Source organism: Gossypium raimondii, chromosome 5, assembly GCF_025698545.1.
Source record: "Gossypium raimondii isolate GPD5lz chromosome 5, ASM2569854v1, whole genome shotgun sequence".
NCBI classification, from domain to species: domain Eukaryota; kingdom Viridiplantae; phylum Streptophyta; class Magnoliopsida; order Malvales; family Malvaceae; genus Gossypium; species Gossypium raimondii.
Window position 1 is genome coordinate 22322326 of NC_068569.1, and position 21885 is coordinate 22344210.

Consider the following 21885-nt stretch of genomic DNA (forward strand, 5'->3'; position numbering starts at 1 on the left):
TTAATCTGTTTTATATACCATTTATTTACGAAATTATTTACTATTGTTTTTTTTTGTTTCTACTTTTTCTCTTTCAATATGCAATCAGCTCGTTTGTTTCGTTAATTTCTTTATTTTATTCTCGTCTTTCTTATTATTATTTTTAACGTATTTATTTTATTACGCCTATTATCATCGTGATTTATTTTTTACAACAAATCGGTATTACATTAATCTTTTACTCGACACATACAATTGCGTTTTTTAAAATAAGCACTGTTCGTATTTTGAGATTCGAAAAATCGTACCCTAAATTACGAGATTTCAATTTTCTCGATAAATCCGAATACACGAACCTCTTTTAAACATAAGTTTTAAATATTCTCGAGAATTAAGAAAAATCGTGTTCTAACTTACGAATATGATTTTTTCTAAAATCGAGATAATCAATTATCTTTCAAATTAAATAAATTTTTCGCGTTTATTCTCGTATTGGGAATTTAAGACATTGTATCCTAACTTACGGGACGTAATTATTTTTCTCGAGTAACGTGAAACATGACCTTGTCTCAATTTTTAATTGACAAAGGATCATATTTTTAAAATCTCTTCAAATTTTTCATTCTCGACACTAAGACATTAATTAATCAACTAGGTACTAATTTTGGGCGTTACGAGGGTGCTAATCCTTCCTCGTACGTAACCGACTCCAAACCCGTTTTTCTGAATTTCGCAGACCAAAAGCGTTGTTTTAATAAATCCAAACCGTTTATTAAAAATAACCGTTTTACGAGGTGACCCGATCACACCTCATAAAAAAAATCGGTGGTGACTCCCATATTCGTTTTCGTTTTCAAAATTAAAGACGACCCTTTTCACAAAAAAAAAAAAGTTTCGACAATACACACAAACTAAACTATAAGAATTCAATCCAGCAATGTAAACGAAATCGAAATAATTCTTCATTTAATTCCAATGACAAAACTTACCAATTTTGAAACCAATCAAACGGAACACACAAGGACAATCAGCCAACAACGTCAATGTTAAAACCCAGAATTTGTTTGAAGAACAAAAGTACGGCGGTAATTAAATCACCAACAAGGAAAGAGAGAAAGGGAGAAGAACCAAAAAGAATAGAAAGAACGTGGAAAAAGAGAGGAAGCAAAAACAAAAAAATGGGAAAAGAGAACATGCAAAAGAATTTTAGAAACAACTTCATTTTTCCAAAGTAAAAATAAAATAAAATAAAAAACATAAATAAATAAATGTATATAAAAACTTAAAGACAAAACTCAAACATAATTAATTCCTTAACCACTCATGAGGATTCAAACTTAGAACCCAAAGGGAAACTAACACACATCCAACCACTGAACTAACAGGCTCATTCTGACATTAAAATGTGGAACTCAACCTAATTGCTCAACCTACTCATTGACTCTAAACACAAACCTAAAAAATTCTAACCCCAAATTTTTGGGTGTTACACATATAATTTTAATTGGGTATATCTTTGTCATAATTATTAAAAAGAGTTTTTAACAAATTTCAACCAAAAGATATATTTAAGGGTGGAAAATAAATTGATATCCTTTTTGAAAAGGATGTCAAGTTTTATTCCAATCCCTTAAATCACTCTCGATGATTTATCTAGTGAATAAGAATTTTTGGCTTCTTTGAAAAGTTCAAAGAGGTTTTCCAATCGTTTCACCGAGTGGATACCTTAAAGACCAGAACTGAATGTTGTGGCTATGGTTCATTTTTCTGCCTCAAACATCGACAATTAGAATCAGATTTTTCCCTACTCAGATTAAGAAGGTAAATTTTCAAACATTTCTTTCAACTCAGATTCGTTTCTCATACATGAATCCATGGGTTGTGATTATCAGAATTATTTTTTTATTGCGTCATGGCGTGTACCAATGTTCCTACATATACCTCTCTACAATTTACACGAGCCATTGCTGGTATCTCAATTGTGTGGGAGTGTGTGGAGATTTTTAAGGCATAACCACTCCTTGTTATTGGTTGGGAATCGTGTCCTTTGATAGAGGCTACCATGCCATTTATAAGTTATTCATGTCCATTTGATACCTCATCAATTGTTATTATTAACCTTGATGGGGATTTGCTAAAGGTACTTCTTATGGAAATTGTCCTTTTTCTGTCAGAATATATTGTTAAATGTTTGATATGTCAGAGAGTTAAGGTAAAACATCAAGTTCCTTCTAGTTTACTTCAACCCATTTAGATTCTTGAGTGAAAATGGGAATGAGTAACGATGGGCTTTGTGCCAGGGTTGCCTGTCTCGCCAAAGCAAAGAAATGCCATTTGGGTTGTTTACTGTTTGACAAAGTCAACTCATTTTCTAGATGTGAGGATTGATTGGTCACTCAAAAACTAGTTAAGGTGTACATTCAGGAGATAGTCAGGTTGCATGATGTTTCGGTGTCAATCATATTAGATAGAGATCTTCACTTCAGGTCGAGATTTTGGAAGCAACTGCAAGAATATTTAAGTACAATGTTGCATTTCAGGTTGGGATATACAGTTGATGATAATGTACGTGAAGTTTAGTGTACAAAGTTTGAGTGCTTGGCTATTAGATGGAAACAAAAGCTTGATTGACTTCATTGGTTGTGGATGTGAAGGAGGAAAGGTTAAGTGAGCTAAGATTTATACCAACAAAGATGTTGAGAATGCTAGTACCTATAGTGGGGGGTGTATTGTAGCTTTATGCGTGTAGAGTGACAATTGGAGTTGGTGTTGCTAGTAGCGATAATAGAAATAAGATTTCCAACAATGTTGATGCCAACCAAACTAAACTCAATGAACACATTTAAAAAAAACTAAAAAAAAGCATATTAATTTATTAAACTCAAATACTTAACAAATACTTACATTAAAAGTATTATTGTTCAAGATTGTATTTAGATAATAATAATATTCAACTCTAAGGAAAATTAAAAGGAAAAACAAATTGAGATATAATAAAAATAAAGTTAATATTTGATAAGTCAAAAGTAGAGTTTATCAAATATAATTAAAATAATAAAAATATGTTTTGTTTTTGTTTAAATAATAAAATAGGATGATCCAATTCAAATGCGAACATGAAAGTTATTAGAAAATATGAAGTAGAGCGATGGGTCCCATGTGAAGTGGTGGTGTGTCAAAGTGAAAAATGAGGCCTGGGTTTACTTTGGGTCAACCAGGTTTGGATCTTTCGTTGGATTGGGGTTGCCCTGTCTTGTCCTTTGACAATTTTTACTTGTTAGTCCTCTCCTTCGTCACTTCGATTTCAAAACTAGGCCCCTCTCCTTCATATACTTTCTCTTTTGGCTTTGTTTCCTACCAATTTGATGTGTCAAGTCATTTGATCCTAAATACCAATAAAAACCTTTTTAAATCATTCAATCCTCGGAAAAACAAAACCATCTTGACCCACAAATGTAGGTATAGTTCGTGGAGTATTTCTTGAAGACGGAATCTGCTTAGACTCCTTGGACACCAAATCCAATCTTCAAAAATTTATTCTTAACTTATATTTTAATCTAGATATATATTAAATATCCACCGTCAATAACATTGAATAGAAATTAAACCCCCCAATCACATGATTAAGAGACGAGGTGAGCAACCATCACACTGCTTTAAATTATTTTATTAATTTAAATTTAATTATATATCAATTTTGTGATTAATTTAATTTTCACAAATGAATCATCAATTTACAAATTAATTTTGTTCATAACAAATGTTGTAGAAAATATATTTTATTTGATGAGAATATGTTAAGATATTGTTTTAGGCTAAAAATAATATCTTATAATAAATAATATGTAATATTACTATTTACTATAACTTTCTTAAAAATTTAATCAACTCTAAATCACATTCCTATCATACAGTTCACTGAAATGTCTCATTAAGCAGATTTTGGATTCCAATATGTTTCAAAAAAAATAAGTAGGATTTAGCTATAAATGGATGATGGATGAATACTTAGGAGGTTGATGTACTGTAAAATCAAAAGCAATTTAGCTATAATAGAACATACCCATTTGTTTTGAGGACTAAAGTAATTCAAGCTTTATTTGACTCGTAAAAGAATGTTATTGGGTAATTATCGCAGACCAGTAAAAAATGGTCGCGATTGTGTTTTTGTGCCGAAAGTGACCGTGTTTGTAAGATAAAATTTAAATTTGATTTTATGCTTTTATATGAAATTAAATTATTTGTCAAAAATATACTTTTAAAAATGATTTCTTTCTTTGGAGCAAGGTAGTTTATAATTTATAAATTAATGAGATAAGTACTGGATGCTGAGAGAGAATAAATTATGTTTTAACACATTCTACCAAGTATTTTTAGTTTTATAGTGGATTCTGTGTGCTACACATGTTGTGTTAGTACTGTTGCAACTCAACCTGAACCTAGCATGATCACTTGAAAAGCACTGCACAAGGGGCTCCTACTACATAAATATGCTCCTTCAACTATTTATGCAAAGACTTGCGAGATTTTCTTGGAAGCTTAACGCACAGGCAAAAGGTACAAATAGAGATATTCCGATATTTTTTTATTAAAAAAGAAAAAGAAAAGAAGAAGTCATGGTTGCATATGTTAATGCTTGAGTTGGTGAATCAACCAAGCTCAGCTCTTGGCTTTCATTTCTCCCACTAATTTTGTTTTCCTTCTACTAAAGAGGTGAAAAAGATGAAGCAGTGGGGTAGAAAGCTGAAAGCAGTGCTGGTAAGCCGTTCAAAAGGACTGCACTGCAAGACACATGATTCACAGCTTCTTTAACAATGGGCCTTGTGATTTGTGAAATGGGTAATGCGATCTGCTGTTACACGTCCTAAAATAGTTACTAATGTTTTTGGGCTCTACATGAATCACTAACAATATTCTATAAAGAGACATAAATTTTAAAACTTTATTCTTTGTTTTATTTTAATTTTTCAATTTACAAGAATAAATGAATAAAGTATATAATATAAAGAGTAGATCATGATTCATGACAAAAGAATATTAAGTAATTTTTTTGTTTATTTTCAAAATTAAATTATTTATAATTTTATTTATAATTAAATTGATATCGAATAACTTTAACTTAAGGTACTAACTCCACGGAGGAATTTTAGATTAATACAATAATTATGGTGTGTGAAAACAATAATGTAACAAATATAATTATTAAAATTCACATAAAACTAATTGATGCCTTGATTATAATGACAAAATTAATTGTTTATTATGCATGGTGTGTTTTGGATTCAAACCTTAAAATGATAAACTTTTATTGATTTACTATATGGAAAAAGAAAAATATATCCACATAAAAATATAATTTAATTTGTATGCATGAGGGTAATTTAGTATTTTATAACTAAATTGATGTTTGATTGACCCGTACACTAACTCAATCAAACACAATAATATATAGACGGACATACATATAAATAGATAGAAAATCTATAATATATAAAATATATAAGATCGATTACTAATATGATCATTATTTGATATTCACAGTGGAGTTTTTTAATTGTATAAGTAAAACTAAAATATTGTTATGTGTTTTTATATCAATTAAAATATGTGAAACATCCTAACATAAATACTGAAATTCAAATAAAAAAATCTATTACCTGTATATCAAAAATTATATTTACTAATATATCATTTAACCCGTTATTGGATTGTGACATTTTGTTATTTATTTGTTAATTTTATTATCTCATTGACAAAATGACGATGTGATACGTTAATTCTCTCAATAAAAGATAATAGACGAATGGTTAAAATATAATAACTAATGGTAACTATTACTTAACTTTTGAAAGTTAAACATAATTTTAATCTTTACCCAAAAATATTATATATTAAAATTCGTACAAAAAAATATAGAATATTTAAAAAATGATAGAAATGGGCGTAATAGCAAATCTAATACGTGAGGCATAAGCAAACCACGCTTCTCGATTCCCTCAATATCTGGAATATTCACTGAAGCCTCTCAAAGTTCCGCTTTGCTTCTTATTCTCTTTTGTCTTCTCCCTCACATCTTCTTTCGTTTAAATAAAAAGAAAAACACAAGCTAGCAAACATGGCGTCGTTCGAGCAAGCTCCGCCTGGTAATGCAAAAGCGGGGGAGAAGATTTTCAAGACCAAGTGTTCCCAGTGCCACACCGTTGACAAGGGTGCCGGTCACAAGCAAGGTACCCTTTTTTCTTTCACAATTCTCATACATTTAAATACCTTTTGCTTGACTTGAAGCATTTCAATTGTTTTTGAAATCCTAAGTATAGAGCTTTTGAGTTGAATCAACATCATATTATAATTAATGGGTATCATTGCTATTAATGTTGGGATTTTGTTTGTTAGGACCCAACCTTAATGGTCTGTTTGGGAGGCAGTCGGGTACAACTCCAGGGTACTCATATTCCGCTGCTAACAAGAACATGGCTGTGATTTGGGAGGAAAAAACTTTGTATGATTATCTGCTCAACCCTAAGAAGGTACTCTCTTTACTCATTCTTTAAAACCCCCTTTTTTTTTTCCTTTGCTTATTTTTCTATAATTATATATCTCAATTTCCTCAAGAATAGATGCGTGCTGCCCACTTTTGTATATTGCTAAATAAATATGCATGCATTGCTGATATTCTTTGCTTATAAGTATATGCTTGTCACTCTGTGCTTTTTGATCTTTGTGGCATGTAAATACCAATTCCAGTTTTTGGCTATACCTGTCTATCATCTGGGGTTTGATTTTGGTTCGTATGAGCCTCGTGCTTTCCTGGTATGGAATATAGAATCTCTGGGAAAACTGGACTTCTCCCATTATTTGTGGGTGGATGGGGGATTTGAGTGAAATATTTGCATAGTTTGAATTGACTGTGTTGTTGCTGAGGACATGTGTGCTGTTGTGGACTGTCTGTCATTGTTATTGATGGTGTTACTTATCAACAAGTCCGTCGTTTCCTTTTATGGATTGATATAGAAGTTGATTCAAAGCTATTCTGTTTGTTTAGTGTTTTCAGGTTTGGGTGCTGTGTTGTTGAATTACTTCTTCATTTTTACTGGAATTGAAAGTTTTTGGTTGATTTATGTGCAGTACATTCCTGGAACGAAAATGGTATTCCCTGGATTGAAGAAACCACAAGATCGAGCAGACCTCATTGCATATTTGAAGGAGTCTACGGCATCCTAAATGGGCTGGGAACAGTAATAATTTCAGTTTTACGTATTCCATTCCATTTTGCAGTCATTGGAGATTGTTTCTCTGTTTCAAAGCAACAGGATATAATAAAAGAATAAAATTAGACCTTGTTGGTGTAGGTCAGCCATGCTTGTTAATTTGCACAATGAGCATTCATATCCGGTAACTATTCTTTCTTTGACTAGAGGTTGCCGTTGCCGGCTATTGTAAGGCTTATTCAATTAGATAGTTTCTGGTGTATTACAAGCACGAGAAGGATAATTGTTTGTTCAGACTGTTATTGCAGGCTTTTAATTTTGTGTTTGGTTGGCTGGAATGTTGGAATAAAAACAGGGATGTGGCAGGCTGGTATGTGTTGTATGGATGGGCTCCCAACAATATCTTGCCTGATTTAAGGAGTTCGTTGCCTATTGAATTGCTTTTCAAGTAAGACTTGCAAAATAATATAATTAGAGAAATAAGTGTTTGGGGAGTGTTCTTTTCTTTTGGGGTTTGATCTAATATCACTTGCGCATCTGGTTAAATTACCACATGACTAATATATCCCAAATATTTGAGAAAAAAATGAGGGGAACGGCACTTTTTGGGGGTGAGAGGGGTGTGGAAGTTATGGTTTTGGATTTTTCATTTGGTATATTTATGAATAAATTTATATTTATATTTATAGTATAACTCACTCAATGGTGTCAGGCAATTACCAAGGACTATTTGTTTCAAAACCATATCCAAAACATGGAATAGAATAGTTGGGATATTCGGAATCCAAATCTCTGTTGTGCTTCTTTAGTTGAATTCCCTCTTGGGATGATGTTAATACTAGTAGAAATTCGTAAAAACATGTAGAAAAGCTGAAGTTACTGAATAAATAACTCATTTTGCCGTATGAATCACTTCATTTATACCACATAACATAAGGGGAAGGAAATGGAAAACTCAATTCTCCTCAACCAGATAACATACATAAGACTATTTTATATATAGCAGAGATCTCACTTGATTAGGTGTTTTTGGTTATCACATAATATTAATACCCATTATTATCAAAACGTGATAACTCCACTTTTTCCTTTTCCGCTACTCTAGCTTTAAAATAGTCCCATGCAATGCAAGTAAACAAAAGAAAGTGCACGAGTTTAAAGCTAGCCAAGACCATAGAACGAAGTTTGTCAGCAGCTAATAACGTTCATCATTGCGACTGTTTCATGATTTTGTTTGTGCGGGTGATTGGCCTTGGGCTTGTGCTGGCTTCGGCCGAGCAAGTCCTGGGATCTGCGGAACAACATATACACATAACTGAGCTATAAGTAAATAACGATAATCAAAATCAACTACTGTATTATTAGAGAAATAAAAAGAACAAAACTGTCAATCTTGAATACAGCCCCAAAGATATGTCATCAGTATTTGACAGCTGAACGTATCAAACAACAAATAACAATGAATTGGATGTAGTATTCAATTTTATTTTAGGAGATGGTAGTCATCTTCATAGAAAAACAAAGAATCTGAAATTCTACGTTACATTTTTCTTTTTGAACTAATCAAAGAATTTGTGAATCATGATGTTAATACTTTGCTGTCCAAATCAATTAATAACTTTAAATAATTAAACGACAGTGGAGTACAATTAGGGAACCTTCTCCCAAACAATTTATTCGGAAACAAGATACAAACCTCAACTCCATGAGGCCCAATGCGGTTACGAGATATAAAATTGATTATCAAGGTAGCAAATTCATCGGGTACATCCTCCTACAAATTTAACATTTAGAAGTTTCAATTAAAGATAAATAAATATGCCAAATAGAACATCCGAGGAAATATAATTGATGTGAACCTGTATAGCATGCCCTGTATGTCTAACAACCACCATTTGAAACTTGCCTTGCATTTGACCTATTGTGAGCGCTCTGTTACCCAAAAAAAATGCTAAGAAGTTAACAAATTGTTAACCAAGAGTAAAGAATATGCTATATCCTTAAGAATCTAGTAAAGAATATGCTATATCCTTAAGAATCTATCATTAGTTACGTTTGCACCTAATGCCAAAGAATTAGAAAAACTTCTATTGAACATCTTTCAAGAATAATATCAGACAACTATGAGTCAAGGGTAAGTAATGTTTAACTTATTTTTTAACTTATAGTATATTTGGAGGACCAAACCTAGATACCCATGTCCATTGATGTGACTTGGACATAAATGTATCATGAAAAATGAAGAATTGGACCAACATAAACCATTGTACCTCAAATATCGAAAATGATATAATAGTAAAAATCACTAAAGGTCCTCGTCTATCTATGGTAGTAGACAAAAACCCTGGTATATAGAACTAGAAAACCGAAAGGTTTCTAAAATTAAATAGACGGAGTAATAAAAATCCAATGAGGCTACCTGTCCAGTCTATCGGTGCCAGCTAAAAGCAAGAGCTTTGGAACAGGAGAAGATAGAAATTTTTCTGAAAGGCCTTCATACCTGCAAGACAGCTGGAGAAGTTAAAAATGAAAACTAGAAACAGCATGAGCTCTCTGTCTTCAGATGAAAGAATTTAGCATCCTTTCACTACTCTGTCATAAGAACTGTCTATCCTGATGAACCTTGAGAAGCTTTCAGTTTCATACAACTGATCCAGCCAACTTAATATTACAAGTACAATAAGATCACTGTGCATTGCAGTCAGGATTTTCTCTCCCTTCCCTTTTCCTCTTTTTTCCCTTTCCTCACCTTTTAGAAAGATGGAACACTACTACACATTGGAACTTTCTAGACATGATACTAATAATTAATATATATGCTCTACTTTAATATGCTGCTAGGTTAGCTATATGTGTATAAATATATTTATAAACACGTACACTCCCACCTATTTTGAAAGCACAATGTTGCCCCTAAATTTAAAAAAAAAAAAAGAAAGGAGCTTTATAGTGAAGTTCAGACGTTACCAGAGCAAAGACCTGAAAAACAAAATGCACAGAAAAAATTACCAAGGACCTCTTAACTTGCATTGACATAGTTATCCAACACACCTTAACAAAGATTCATCTGTGCAGTGGGGAGTGTATGATGTTAACTTTCTTTCCGCGACAAATTCAAAAAGGGTGTCCTTACGTAAGTGATTAAGGGAGGTTTTTTCACATTAATGTGCAGGCAGGGAGCCAATTATATTACTTTCCATGATTTTTTTTCTATATTCTTATGAGTTCATATTCTTGTAACATTGAAGCACAACAGAAAAACCTGTAAATACCCTATTTACGAGTTACAAGAAATCTTTGGCATTCAATTTCAACAGCAGGAATTCCCAAACCACAATTCACTATATTGTTCTTTGGAGCCACTGCCAACGTATTTACACTCCATCATTAAAGTGGAAAAAGATCTCAACTAAATCAACTCCAACCTACCCAGTACTCTAATTAGCTGAAAAAGCTGGGATCTGAGTTTATATGAATCCAAGCCTAGACAGTACTATCTCACTGCAGAATAAAAATGGCAAATTTTGATTCAAATCCCATATGCCCAGCCTACCCATCAGACCTTTGACAAAAGAAATAACTGAGGCATAACACAAAAGATGAAAACAAATACAAAACCTCAAATGATCACAAAAGTACAAAACATGAAATGAACCACACAGGAAGAACCTAGACACAACCCACCCAACCGTGAACCGTTTTCTTGACAAGCAAAAGTATTACCAATGGTAGTCAGCCAAATTTAAAATTAGTCTCATTATAGAACAAAACAAGAAATGGGCCAGAACTAAGTTGTTGTGAGCAAGTAATCATGGGAAAAGGTTTAGATTTTGACAGATCAAGGTTAGAATTATGTAAAATAATAGGATAGAGACTTTTTACTGACATTCCCATTGTGTAAGCTTCCAAAATATCCTCAGACTAAGCCATATTAGAAAAAGAAAAAAAAAAAGACCAAACTTCAACTCTTCACCACAGGAAAACAAACAGGACATTAATTACATGAACATGAAAAGAATCGGTTTTCAGGCACACAATATGTGGTGGCAACCCATAAGAAGTCCAGAATATTCGTATGATAAACAAGACAGTTTAAGCTCTACGACAACCCCAGAGCAAAAGAAAGGAAAAATCTACAAGCTATTTGCATGCTTTAGCCACAAGCATGATTTTGACTCACCTGAAGCAGCTTCAACAAAATATATACATACGTAAACTGACAACTCCTAAAATCATGGGTTAATATAAATATCAAACAAAAAACCTGGCAATATCGCATTCTTGGATGCAGTATTCAGACTCATCAACCACAAAAGTTGTACCCAAGCAGGCACATGAAGCACCAATTTGTAGCTAGGGCATTTAGTTTGCTTTGTAAAAATGATGGAATATTTGTTAATCTAATGTTAGGCATTTTAACCATCAGATTAACGAGTTCTGTATCCTCACCCCTTCCCATCCTTCCGACCTAGCAAAGCCTTAATGAGAACTGATGTTTCAGTTCAAATGTCCACAATAAGGATTAGACCTCATCAGTATTACACAACCTAAATAAATGAACAACAAAACTTTACTCACCAGCCTCTCCAATATTGTTCAGTTTCTTCCAACCGTGCTCTGTAGACATAACTGCGGGAAAAGGATAAAATTATGTCTGTTGGACTTGGAAACATACACAATAACAGTACATGGTTAGTAATTTAGTATGATAGAAATGCTTACCAATTCTTTGAATCATCGTACTTTAAAGTGGTAGGAATGGATACACGAGCAGAGTCAATATTTCTTAAAGAACCTCCTCTAACACTCCATTCAATCTGCACATGTTAATTTTCTGTTACAACAATAATCTCACCAAGCTTGCTCGATGAAAATACAACTCAACTAAGTTTATGCTCAATTTAAGTGACATGACCTTGGCCCATTCTGATTATAAGAAGTAGGGCATTTTCTATGTATCCTCAACACCAGGCTTCTGAAGTACAAAATAGTTTGGTCTAAAGGGTTTCCATTTTTCTGGTAAAGTTAAGCAACTTCACTCCATTATTTGTGCCCAGTGTCCCAGTCTACTATAAGAATCAGATATTTCTCCTGTGGCGGATCCAGAAATAAGACTTGGGGGGCTGTTTCTCCTAGCACTCAAAAGTCAAAACTAACAGTGGTTAAAACTTAAACCTTTTTGGGAGCTTAAGCCTATATTTCTCGTTGCTTAATTCTATTCATTTTCATATTTTCTTCTCATATAATTGTGCAGTAGTTCAGCAAGCTAGCAGTTGTTATCTGCTGAGCCACCTTTATAAGCACAAGCAGACCATTACTCAAGTCAGCCCCTTGAGACATGATTCCAATAACTTCTCAAACACTGTTCACTAATTGCTCAACTTTCTTGTACAGTTATACTAAATAATCCACAATCCTATAGCCTGTATTTAATGAACTTTGAAACTTCAGTCCTAACTCTTGCCTCCAATGGCAGCTGTTAATTTCATTAAGTTAAATTCTGTCATTTCCAAAATCTTATACAGCAAACATTAGTGCACATGTAATGTCATGCAAGCTTGCTATTTTCACATAACACTCACAAAAAGACATGTTATTTTAGTTAATGGATTTTAATTAATGGATTTAATGGCTACCAGTTGAGTCAAGACAACTTTTAAAAATAAAAAAGTATAGAGACTAAATTAATCAAATTGGAAAACAAAGACTAAATTAAAGTACAGGACTAATAGTTTGACTCAGAACTGAATTTTCAAAATTCAAAAAGTACAGGGACTAAAATGACCAAATTAAAGTATAAGGACTAAATCCGCAACTTACACATAATACAAGGATTAATAGTAGAATTTGACGTTAATAAATACAGAAAAATATTCCTAATCAAAGTCCTTTAATCTTTTATGAGTCAATATATAGCTTGTAGATTCCCACAAAAATCTTAATACGGTATGTGATTGGAGATAGTGGAACCATTCTAGGACCCTTACAGTAGTCCACATTCATGATTTTATGCAAGAATTGTATTAAGAAATTCTAAATGTGTAATTAAAGAATCACTTTTAATTAGTCAATTATGAACTTCAACACTGTTATTCCAAGTAAACACAAGAAATACAATCAAATTCCCACAAAAGCAGTCAAGAAGCTATGTAACTCTTCCACTAAGAAATAATATTTTCATAAAAGTAAGGCTAAAACTTTAAATATGTAAAATTGTTATTCTGATTTGAATTGTCTACAGAGATTGCACATATAAACTGGCTGGAAGTAGCTATTATATCAATTAAAATAATTTGAGTTTTCATTTTCTTATATCCAAAAACAGAATTTTAGGTATAAAGAACAAATACCACAAACAGAATTTTAATTAAGACAGCCAAATAGCGACTACCCTTAGATTCAAACCATGTATAGTTTTATCTTAGTTCCAAGTATCAAGAGACTACCTTTGAACCAGATCACATAATACCAGACAGAAGAAAAGGGCACAAGTTTAAAAGGAGGTTCAGTGCAATGTATGATTATGATACAGAAAATATTAAGGGAAAATATCAAGCTTATGAGGCTAAAATCCCTAGATGTTCCTTCTAACAGATGCTAATTGAAGAGAGAATGATAAATTGGCCTGGTACACTTGGCAGGCAGGGTGCGAAAGAGCCACAAGCCCAGGCAATACTGTTGCAAGCCTTAGATAGGGATCTAGTCACAGGACTATTTTGCTTGGGTTTTCTATGAGAACCTATGGTGAGAGAATTGTAAAAAGAAAGAGTGGAGCTCTTCAAAGGGAGCTACTAACCTTGGAGCTCAAAGGGAGAAAGAGATGTCTATCTCAAAGCCTGTATAATTTTTTACTTGCTCTTTCATTCCATATTGCTGTTTAAATAACACGGCTAGGCTGACTAATTTAGGTAGTACATGATAATAAGGATTCTAATCCCCTTATTATAGGACTTGACTAAAAGACATAAATAAGACTAGAATATTCTATAGAATAATTAACTGATATTATTTTGCCTTAATTTGTGAGATCTTGATTGCATCCTTGAATCTTGCCTAGATTCAATCGATTGTTTCTATCATAACGTCACTCCCCTCCTCAAGCACGAGCTTGCCCTCAAGCTTGAATTGCATGTAGAGAGACTTAAGGCTCAAGGGCAGTGACAGCACCATTCACATCCTCATTCTACTCCATATCTGCCTTTTCCAGCCAAAAGAGGCATTTACATTTGTAGCCACTACTGTATGTCTCATCGCGATTATAGCACAATTCCTCTGCCCTGCTTCCTATCATTTCAGTCCAGTTCAAGCGTTGATGGTGGTTGGTGCTTATGCTTGCTCTCCTACTGCTACTTTGCAGTGTTCCTTTCTGGATTCTTGCAATATTCTGAGTCTATCTTGAAGTTGCCTTGCTGTAAATGTGGAGTGTCCCTTCAGTAGACTGAAGCTTTCTTTCAAATGCTCTAGCAAGGATCTCAGCTACACACCAAATCTATAGGGTGGTGAACTCCACATCAAGGTGAATAATTTCAAACAGTTTTGCTATGAAAATATCCATGCGGGCCAGCATGCAGAGTGGTAGTTAGTGCAAGCAAACTCTAAAATCTGCTCATTTATTCTTCTATCATCCCTGTCTGCCAAAGTGTGATGAGTTCTCCAAGGGGATTGTTTCATGTTGGTGGTCTAAAACGAAGATACCACAGTTCCTTGAAATGTTCCCAAGATAAATCTTGGTTTTCCCAGGACAAATTAGAAAAACTGAAGTTAGGCCTCTCTAGTCATGCAGAATGAAGCAAGTTCAACCTTATCTTCTGCAATTGTCCACTAGCTGCAAAAAAACTGACCACATCTGTTTAGCCATCCTACCGGGTCTTTCTTTCCACTATACGAAGAGAAACCACACTTTGCATATCAAGGAACAAATTTGTAGTCTGGTCATCCCTCTAATGTAGATACTAGCCATGCAGGTGGTGGCACGTTGCTGTTGTTTTCTGGCTCATGCCTTTGGCCTGTTAGCCTTTCTTGATTTTGGGGCAAATTATCAATTCGAGTGGTCAAGGCAACAAATGATACCTGATGCTTGGCACTAGTTCCTCGAACATGTGCTTCATCATCTCCATTATTTGATTCATCTTAGTTGCTTGAATCTCCCGTGAATCCTAGCTTTGATGCCAAGTTATTGCAAGCCTTATATAGGAATCTAGTCAGAGGATAATTTTGCTTCGATTTCTATGAGAACCTATGGTTAGAGAATCATTAAAAGAAAGGGGGGAGCTCTTCAAAGGGGGCTACGAACCTTGGAGCTCAAAGAGAGAGAGCTGCCTATCTAAAAGTTGAATAATTTTCTGCCTGCTCTTTCATTCCATTTTGTTGTTTAAATAACAAGGCTAGGCTAACTAATTTAGGTAGTACACGATCAAAATCATAATAATAAGGATGATAAGGATTCTAATCCTTTTATTCTAGGATTTGACTAAAAGACATGAATAAGACTAGAATACCTTATAGAATAATTAACTAATATATTTTATATTGCTGCATTAATTTGTGAGATCTTGATTGCACCCTTGATTCTTCCCATCATAGTTCCAGCATCAAATTCAGGAATCTGACTGCTCAGTACTTTCAATTGCTTGTCAGACCCTTGTCTAGTGACTGTCTTGATGGATCCTTACTTGGTTCCTTGTTCATTTTTACCAACAAAATTATAACTTCAAGAACTACAATACTTGTCATTAAAAAGTAGTTTATAGTTAAATTTAATGTGCTCATAGCTACCTTACAAACATATATCCACTTGACTTTAAATATTAAGGTTAATGCCTTAGAAAATACACCAATTAAAATACATAAGCTTGAAAAACAGTGCATTTAATCACATCAAGGAGAAATAATTTACACACAAATTTAAAAAATAGCATTCATAAGATAAGAAAATGCCTTTTACCGCTTTCTCAATACTTGAAAAATGCTGCATCCTGCCAGAGAGGATTTTCTGCATATGAACTAATGATGCCATTGCTGTTCCCTGAAGTGAATATGATTGGTTTCAATACATAGCTTTGCTAGCAATCAAACAATTAAAAGATAATTTCATGCAGCTTTTCAAGGGACCAACCTCTACAACATCCACAACCACCAAACCAGCTAAACTACGCAATGTTTTCTTTGCAGCAATGTGTACAGCAACTGAGCCTCCCATGCTGCATAGCAAGGACATCAGGTGACCAATGAGAAATTGAATCACTCAGCATGTCCCTTTTCCATTTCATTCTTTACAAGCAACATATGAAAGTTTGACACACAGCCCACTTTTCTATTTTGACAATGTGAACAGAATCACCAAAAGACCAATACCATTTTATGGAAATATGCCAATGCCATTTGAGAAGAGAGTGCATCACCAACATAATTACTCTTTGCTCGAAGTACAAAAGTTATACCGGCAACTTAGATTATTCAGTTTTCCAAATTGATTGACAAAAAGTAATGTTTTCCAAGAAAAAAATCTGAAACTTCTTCATTCTTTGAATCCCATGACTCCAAATTATAAGGTTGTCAAAAGAGAAAACAAATTTTTATAAGTGCTAATAATGCATATAATTGCAGAAGGAAAGAAATTGCGTATGCATGTATCACATTCACATAGAACCACTATTGCAGCCATCATCAGGTTCATAAACATGCACATATGTAGATTGTGCGTGTACAAGCATAAAAGAGAGGGATGAAGAAAAAAAGCCCAGTCAACTTGCACTTTGGCAAGTTTCCTTGACTAGTGCACTTGGTCACTGAGCACATTTCTTAGTACCTGCTTCTCCTCTAGAAAAAGAATTTCATACAGTTATATACAAAAAGCTTTAGATCAAAACTAAAACAACAGAAGAGCACAACCTGTGGCCAACAAGCACAATCGCAGGTGGAGAATCTCCATACAATGCCTTCAAAACAGCAAAAACATCATTGCACATAGTCTGCATGAATAAGATATCCTTTAGTACCATCGTTGCAACACTAGAATGTCAAAATTCATGACCAAACCATTAAAACAATAGACTGCAGGAAAAAAACCATTTATTTCTATTTACTATGCATAATTGTGTACCTCAATAGATAGATCAAGATCATTTTCTGTGGATGATTTTCCATGCCCTCTAAGGTCCATGGCAACCACTCTAGCTTTCTCTTTAATTTTACTAGCCGACAGAGCAAATGAGAGCCTACCATAGCAAGTTAGACAACTCGCATTTATCAGAAATTCACTCACAGAAAAAGCATAAATCAAATATTGATCTCTCAAACCTACATAAATAGAAAATATTTTTAGATTGAATTTCAAGGGAGAGAACCACTAAAGGAAAAGTATACTCTGGACTAGTTAATGGTTTATGATAAGAAGCAGACTTCAATGAAGCATAAAGATAAATCAAACTATCTTCTGTGAAGTTAGTCTCTAACATGAATTAACTATAATATCTGCTAGGGTATTTCCTCAAAGCAGTATTGCATTTATATTTCTTCAGGAAAATGGCAGAATTGTGTGGTGAAAGTTAAACTAACTTCCACACGAAGACAATGTGAACTAGCATGGAATTGGTGAACTCTTTAACATATTTAAAAGTTAATTAGTTAGAAATGTACCCTAGGAAAAATAAAAGGATCTTTAATAGTAAAAATGAAAACCAATATGGAATTCTGACCGAACATCTAAAGAAAGGGGGGAGGGCTGCTATTCTATGTAATTTCCAGGCCAAAATAACATTATGACTAAGATTTCATATCATCTATGCAGTTAATTTATCATTTCTTCCTCAATTTCCCAATGGAAAACAAATAGCAGTAGCTACACAAATTGAAAGAACGAAGAGGGTTGCTTAGGAATCTGATTCATTGAGACAAATTTGTTGTCATTTCAACACAAGGAAATGGAACGCCAAAAATGAAATTAGAAACCAAATTTATCATTCAAAGTAATAGTTTGATGATATTATAGCACAAAACATAATACAGAATATTCATCTTATTTTACAAGATTTAGGGTTTATTTTGTGAATTCAAATGTAAGTATTTGAGTTCATGAACAAGATTTAGAGTTTTGTTAGTTCTCTTATTCTTCTTTAGTAAAGTTTGGTCACTTGACATTAGGAATTCTTGAAAAGGATCTGTTTTGTTTTTTTTTTTTTAGGGGGGGGGGTTTGTACAAGTGCGAGTACTAAGATTCTGACGGAAGATCTCTTTTTGTGTCCAATTTGATTTATATTTTTTTTGGGCATGTCCTGTACATATCCCACCTCGCCAACAGCAAGTCCATGTCGAACACTGGTGCAACACTAGAATGAGGGGGTTTCCAGTGTCAGTGCTTCATAGATTATGATTTTCTTTTCCAACACTTGATTTCAACTTTTTTCGAAGTAAGAAGCATATAGCAAAAGCAACAATACTGGCCAAAGCACATGACAAAGGAAAATTCATTTTTATATTGAAAGAAATCAAAAACCATTTATACTTTAACTAAGAGAAATGTAATATGGTACCTCTACTTTAATTTCATATGTTAATCACTCTAGTTGTTAACTCTTTAGAAAAATGTCTAATATGGTAAACTTCTAATCCAAGCACATCTTTCTACAACTTCCAAGATCAAACTTCATGAATTGGAAACAAGTAAAATAAATAAATATATGAACAAATGAAAATATATCATCAAGATCAAACATACCCAGAGTAGCCGCCCCCATGTAGACAAAAAACAACTGGTCCTTCTGTTCCTGCCATATATAAATGAAAGACCTAAAATGATAAAGCATATTAGAAGTAAATAGGTATTGAAAATGGAAAATTTTTCCATGGAACTGCCAAAACAAATAACACTAACATCATTTGAATCTGGTATGCAGACATCTTCCTCTCGATCAAAAAAGCCGGACCAATCTAAAGGTGAGTATTTCTCAGAACTCCTACAAAAATGATTATTAAAAAAATCTAAAGCATAAAAATAACATAGAAAACATAAATTCAAACAAAAAGTTCAGAACAAAATCTAGCAAAAATAGTTCATCTCTCCCAACTCAAATTAAGAAGAGAATGAGTGCCATCTAGAAGACCACACAGAAAGGATAATGATTAAGGGAATATTGAATGTCAATGTTCTGGTTTTTACTTATATAAATGTGTTATCTACTTTGTTCAGGACAGTCTCACATATAAAATTCAGATGAGAAGCATTCGGAAGAGGAATAGGAGGGCAGGGGAACACAGAGAAGGGAAGATCTCTTGCTTTGAATCTGCTTTTTCTAGAACTTGACACACCCAATAGGAGAAGGACTCCTCGTTCCATCCAAAATTTCAATAAAATGAGAAAGTATTGCATTGAGTAAGACTTCCGACTAAAGAAACCGAACTCATTAGCAATAAATACCATGTAGCAGTAATCAAAAGCACAACTAGATGTTGGAGAAAGGTAGATGCAAAGTAAATCCATCAATATATAACTTAACCCCAAACATGTCTATCATGAACAAATGAATGAAAATGTTTTTCTCTTCACCTAAGAAAAAACAGGTAGGAGAAAGTTAACAAAGACATAACCGAACAAGAAATGGCATGCATCAAACATGAGTGCATCCATTACGTTGTTGAACAAAGAGATCATCAACAATGTCTCCCCCCTCCTCTCATTCTTGGCCTTTCAAAGGCAATTATGTGCTTTTTTTATATCACAATATAATTAACAATTTGGAAACATGATGACAAATAGCACACCATTGCATGAAAAAGAATGATTTTATAGTATGTTAATGCAAAGTGATTTACAGCTATGTTGCTCAGACTTGATGTAAGTGTCGCATACAAATACATGTGTATGCTCAACTTTCAAAGTTTTCTAAGTGCTTGGAGGGTCATAACCCCATATGCATTTATGGATATGCATCAGATGCGAGTGTCAAACATGGGTACTTCAAGAGAAATGCAAAGTTAATATGGACTTGCATGCAAATAATTCACTAACGTGATTAGTAAATTGCGCTTAGGACTCCATTTTAAAAGTGAAGTTTGGGTGTGACTACCTATTAAGTGTAGGGCTTCAAAATAAAGTGCTTAACTCGTTTTGGACAAATATTTGTAAATACTAACTCCTTATAATTTTGTTTAAGTAAATGAAAAATAATCACTTGATTTCCTACTTTTCATAATTTATTATAACTATCTCATTCACGTTTTTAAAATGCCACAACTTTCCATTTGATAGAATTTTACACTATGTCTGGTAACAAGAAACTTTTTTTGATACAATAGTAACAAGAAACTGAAAGTTCTAATTTAGGCTACATTTGAAATATAAATGCAAAAGTGAGATGCATATATTATGTTCAATTTAGTTGAGATTCAATATAAATATATAATTGTAAGGTATGAAAACATGAATTTTCAAATTCACAAAATATCTATAGTATTCCAAATTCACCGATGAATAGATATAGATATAGATATAGATATAAATATATATATATATATATAAAATCCATGAATTTAAAAATAATCATGACTATTATTACATGTACATGCGTTCTATTGCATAATTTAGACCTTTTCTAAAAACAAATTAAGATCCAAAGTTTAAAATCTAAATTCTCAAACCAACCTTAAAACGTGACAGAAAGATCCGTGTTTTTCTTTATTATTATCATTATTATATTTTTCCTGTACATATTCAGGTTTCCTTCAAAAATTAGAACCTAAAAAAAATTATGAAATAATAGATAAACATAAAGTAAATTTAAGCAAGAAAATGATCGGGAGAAAAAGAAGAAAAACAAGGTTTCTCAAAACGAATGAAATGCGGAAGCAAGAGAGAGTAAAAAGAACCAACATAAGAAAGAAATCGGAAAGGAGGGAAATCGAAAACTCACTTAGTTGGACGGCGATCGGGAAGCGAGGCAAAGGCAGAAACAACCGGCTTGTTACTCTCTTCTCGATGCTGCTCTTCTTCAGGGACTGAACCCAAATTCGATGAATCCATTTTTGGTTATGATTTCTCTCACCAAATTTCAAACTGCTTTTTAAATTTTATAGGTAAGTAACAATTTCCAATTGCAAAATGGCGATGAACTGTTCAGAGCTCGTTAAAAGTAGAAAGAAGAATAACTACGCAAAGCCCAAACAAAAGTTGGAAAACAACCGTCAGGCATTCGGTCCAACTTTCCAAGTGTTATATTTCCTTTTATACTTCTATTTAAGGGTTAAATAATCAATCCGTCTACGTATTTATGGTTGATTTTTAATTTGGTACAATAACTATTATCTTATCCATTTCTTAAACTAGCCATAATTGTTTGAATAACGATAACTAAGTTAGAACTCATTACCATTAATTTGCAAATTCTGATTTATTTTCTTTTGAGATAATTAATAAATTCTTTCATGAATTTTAATTTAATGATATCTAAACTTTTGATTTGATGCAACTACGAACATAAAACATTGTTTGTGGTTCAATTATATATATTAAAATTTTATTTTGATTCAATTATATATTTTTAATAAATAAATACATCCATTTATTTTCAAGAATTATACACATAAAACTTAAATTTTGATTCAATTATATATGAAATTTTAAAATACTAAATTGTGACCTATTAATAGGGTGTTCATCTTCTCCAGAAAAGCTATGGTTTATTAGTTGAGTGTTCACCTTCTC

General features: G+C 33.0%; 2 protein-coding genes across 2 annotated transcripts; one reads left to right on the top strand and one right to left on the bottom strand.

Moving 5' to 3' along the window:
* Nucleotides 1-5936: 5936 nt before the first annotated feature.
* On the top strand, nt 5937-7569 carry LOC105769981 (cytochrome c). Its single transcript, XM_012590979.2, has 3 exons — nt 5937-6206; nt 6373-6506; nt 7105-7569. The coding sequence occupies exons 1-3, from the start codon at nt 6095-6097 to the stop codon at nt 7198-7200; spliced, it is 342 nt and encodes a 113-aa protein (XP_012446433.1). The 5' UTR covers nt 5937-6094; the 3' UTR covers nt 7201-7569.
* A 513-nt stretch (nt 7570-8082) lies between these two features.
* LOC105769978 (uncharacterized) lies at nt 8083-21386 on the bottom strand. Its single transcript, XM_012590977.2, has 13 exons — nt 21095-21386; nt 19060-19141; nt 18904-18974; nt 17290-17404; nt 17079-17158; nt 16303-16387; nt 16132-16212; nt 11910-12004; nt 11766-11816; nt 9607-9687; nt 9047-9119; nt 8884-8961; nt 8083-8478 (listed from the first exon to the last, which is right to left on the bottom strand). Exons 1-13 carry the CDS (start codon nt 21202-21204, stop codon nt 8410-8412), a joined length of 1071 nt encoding a protein of 356 aa, XP_012446431.1. The 5' UTR covers nt 21205-21386; the 3' UTR covers nt 8083-8409.
* Between the last annotated feature and the right edge of the window lie 499 nt (nt 21387-21885).

Excerpts from the sequence above, each read along its gene's own strand:
- LOC105769981 (XM_012590979.2), top strand. The coding sequence starts at position 6,095 with ATGGCGTCGTTCGAGCAAGCTCCGCCTGGTAATGCAAAAGCGGGGGAG. Across the intron at positions 6,207-6,372 it reads GGGTGCCGGTCACAAGCAAG|GACCCAACCTTAATGGTCTG; the intron begins GTACCCTTTTTT and ends TTTGTTTGTTAG. Across the intron at positions 6,507-7,104 it reads ATCTGCTCAACCCTAAGAAG|TACATTCCTGGAACGAAAAT; the intron begins GTACTCTCTTTA and ends ATTTATGTGCAG.
- LOC105769978 (XM_012590977.2), bottom strand. The coding sequence starts at position 21,204 with ATGGATTCATCGAATTTGGGTTCAGTCCCTGAAGAAGAGCAGCATCGA. Across the intron at positions 17,159-17,289 it reads ATCTTGATCTATCTATTGAG|ACTATGTGCAATGATGTTTT; the intron begins GTACACAATTAT and ends TTATTCATGCAG. Across the intron at positions 9,688-11,765 it reads GAACAATATTGGAGAGGCTG|GTATGAAGGCCTTTCAGAAA; the intron begins GTGAGTAAAGTT and ends GCTGTCTTGCAG.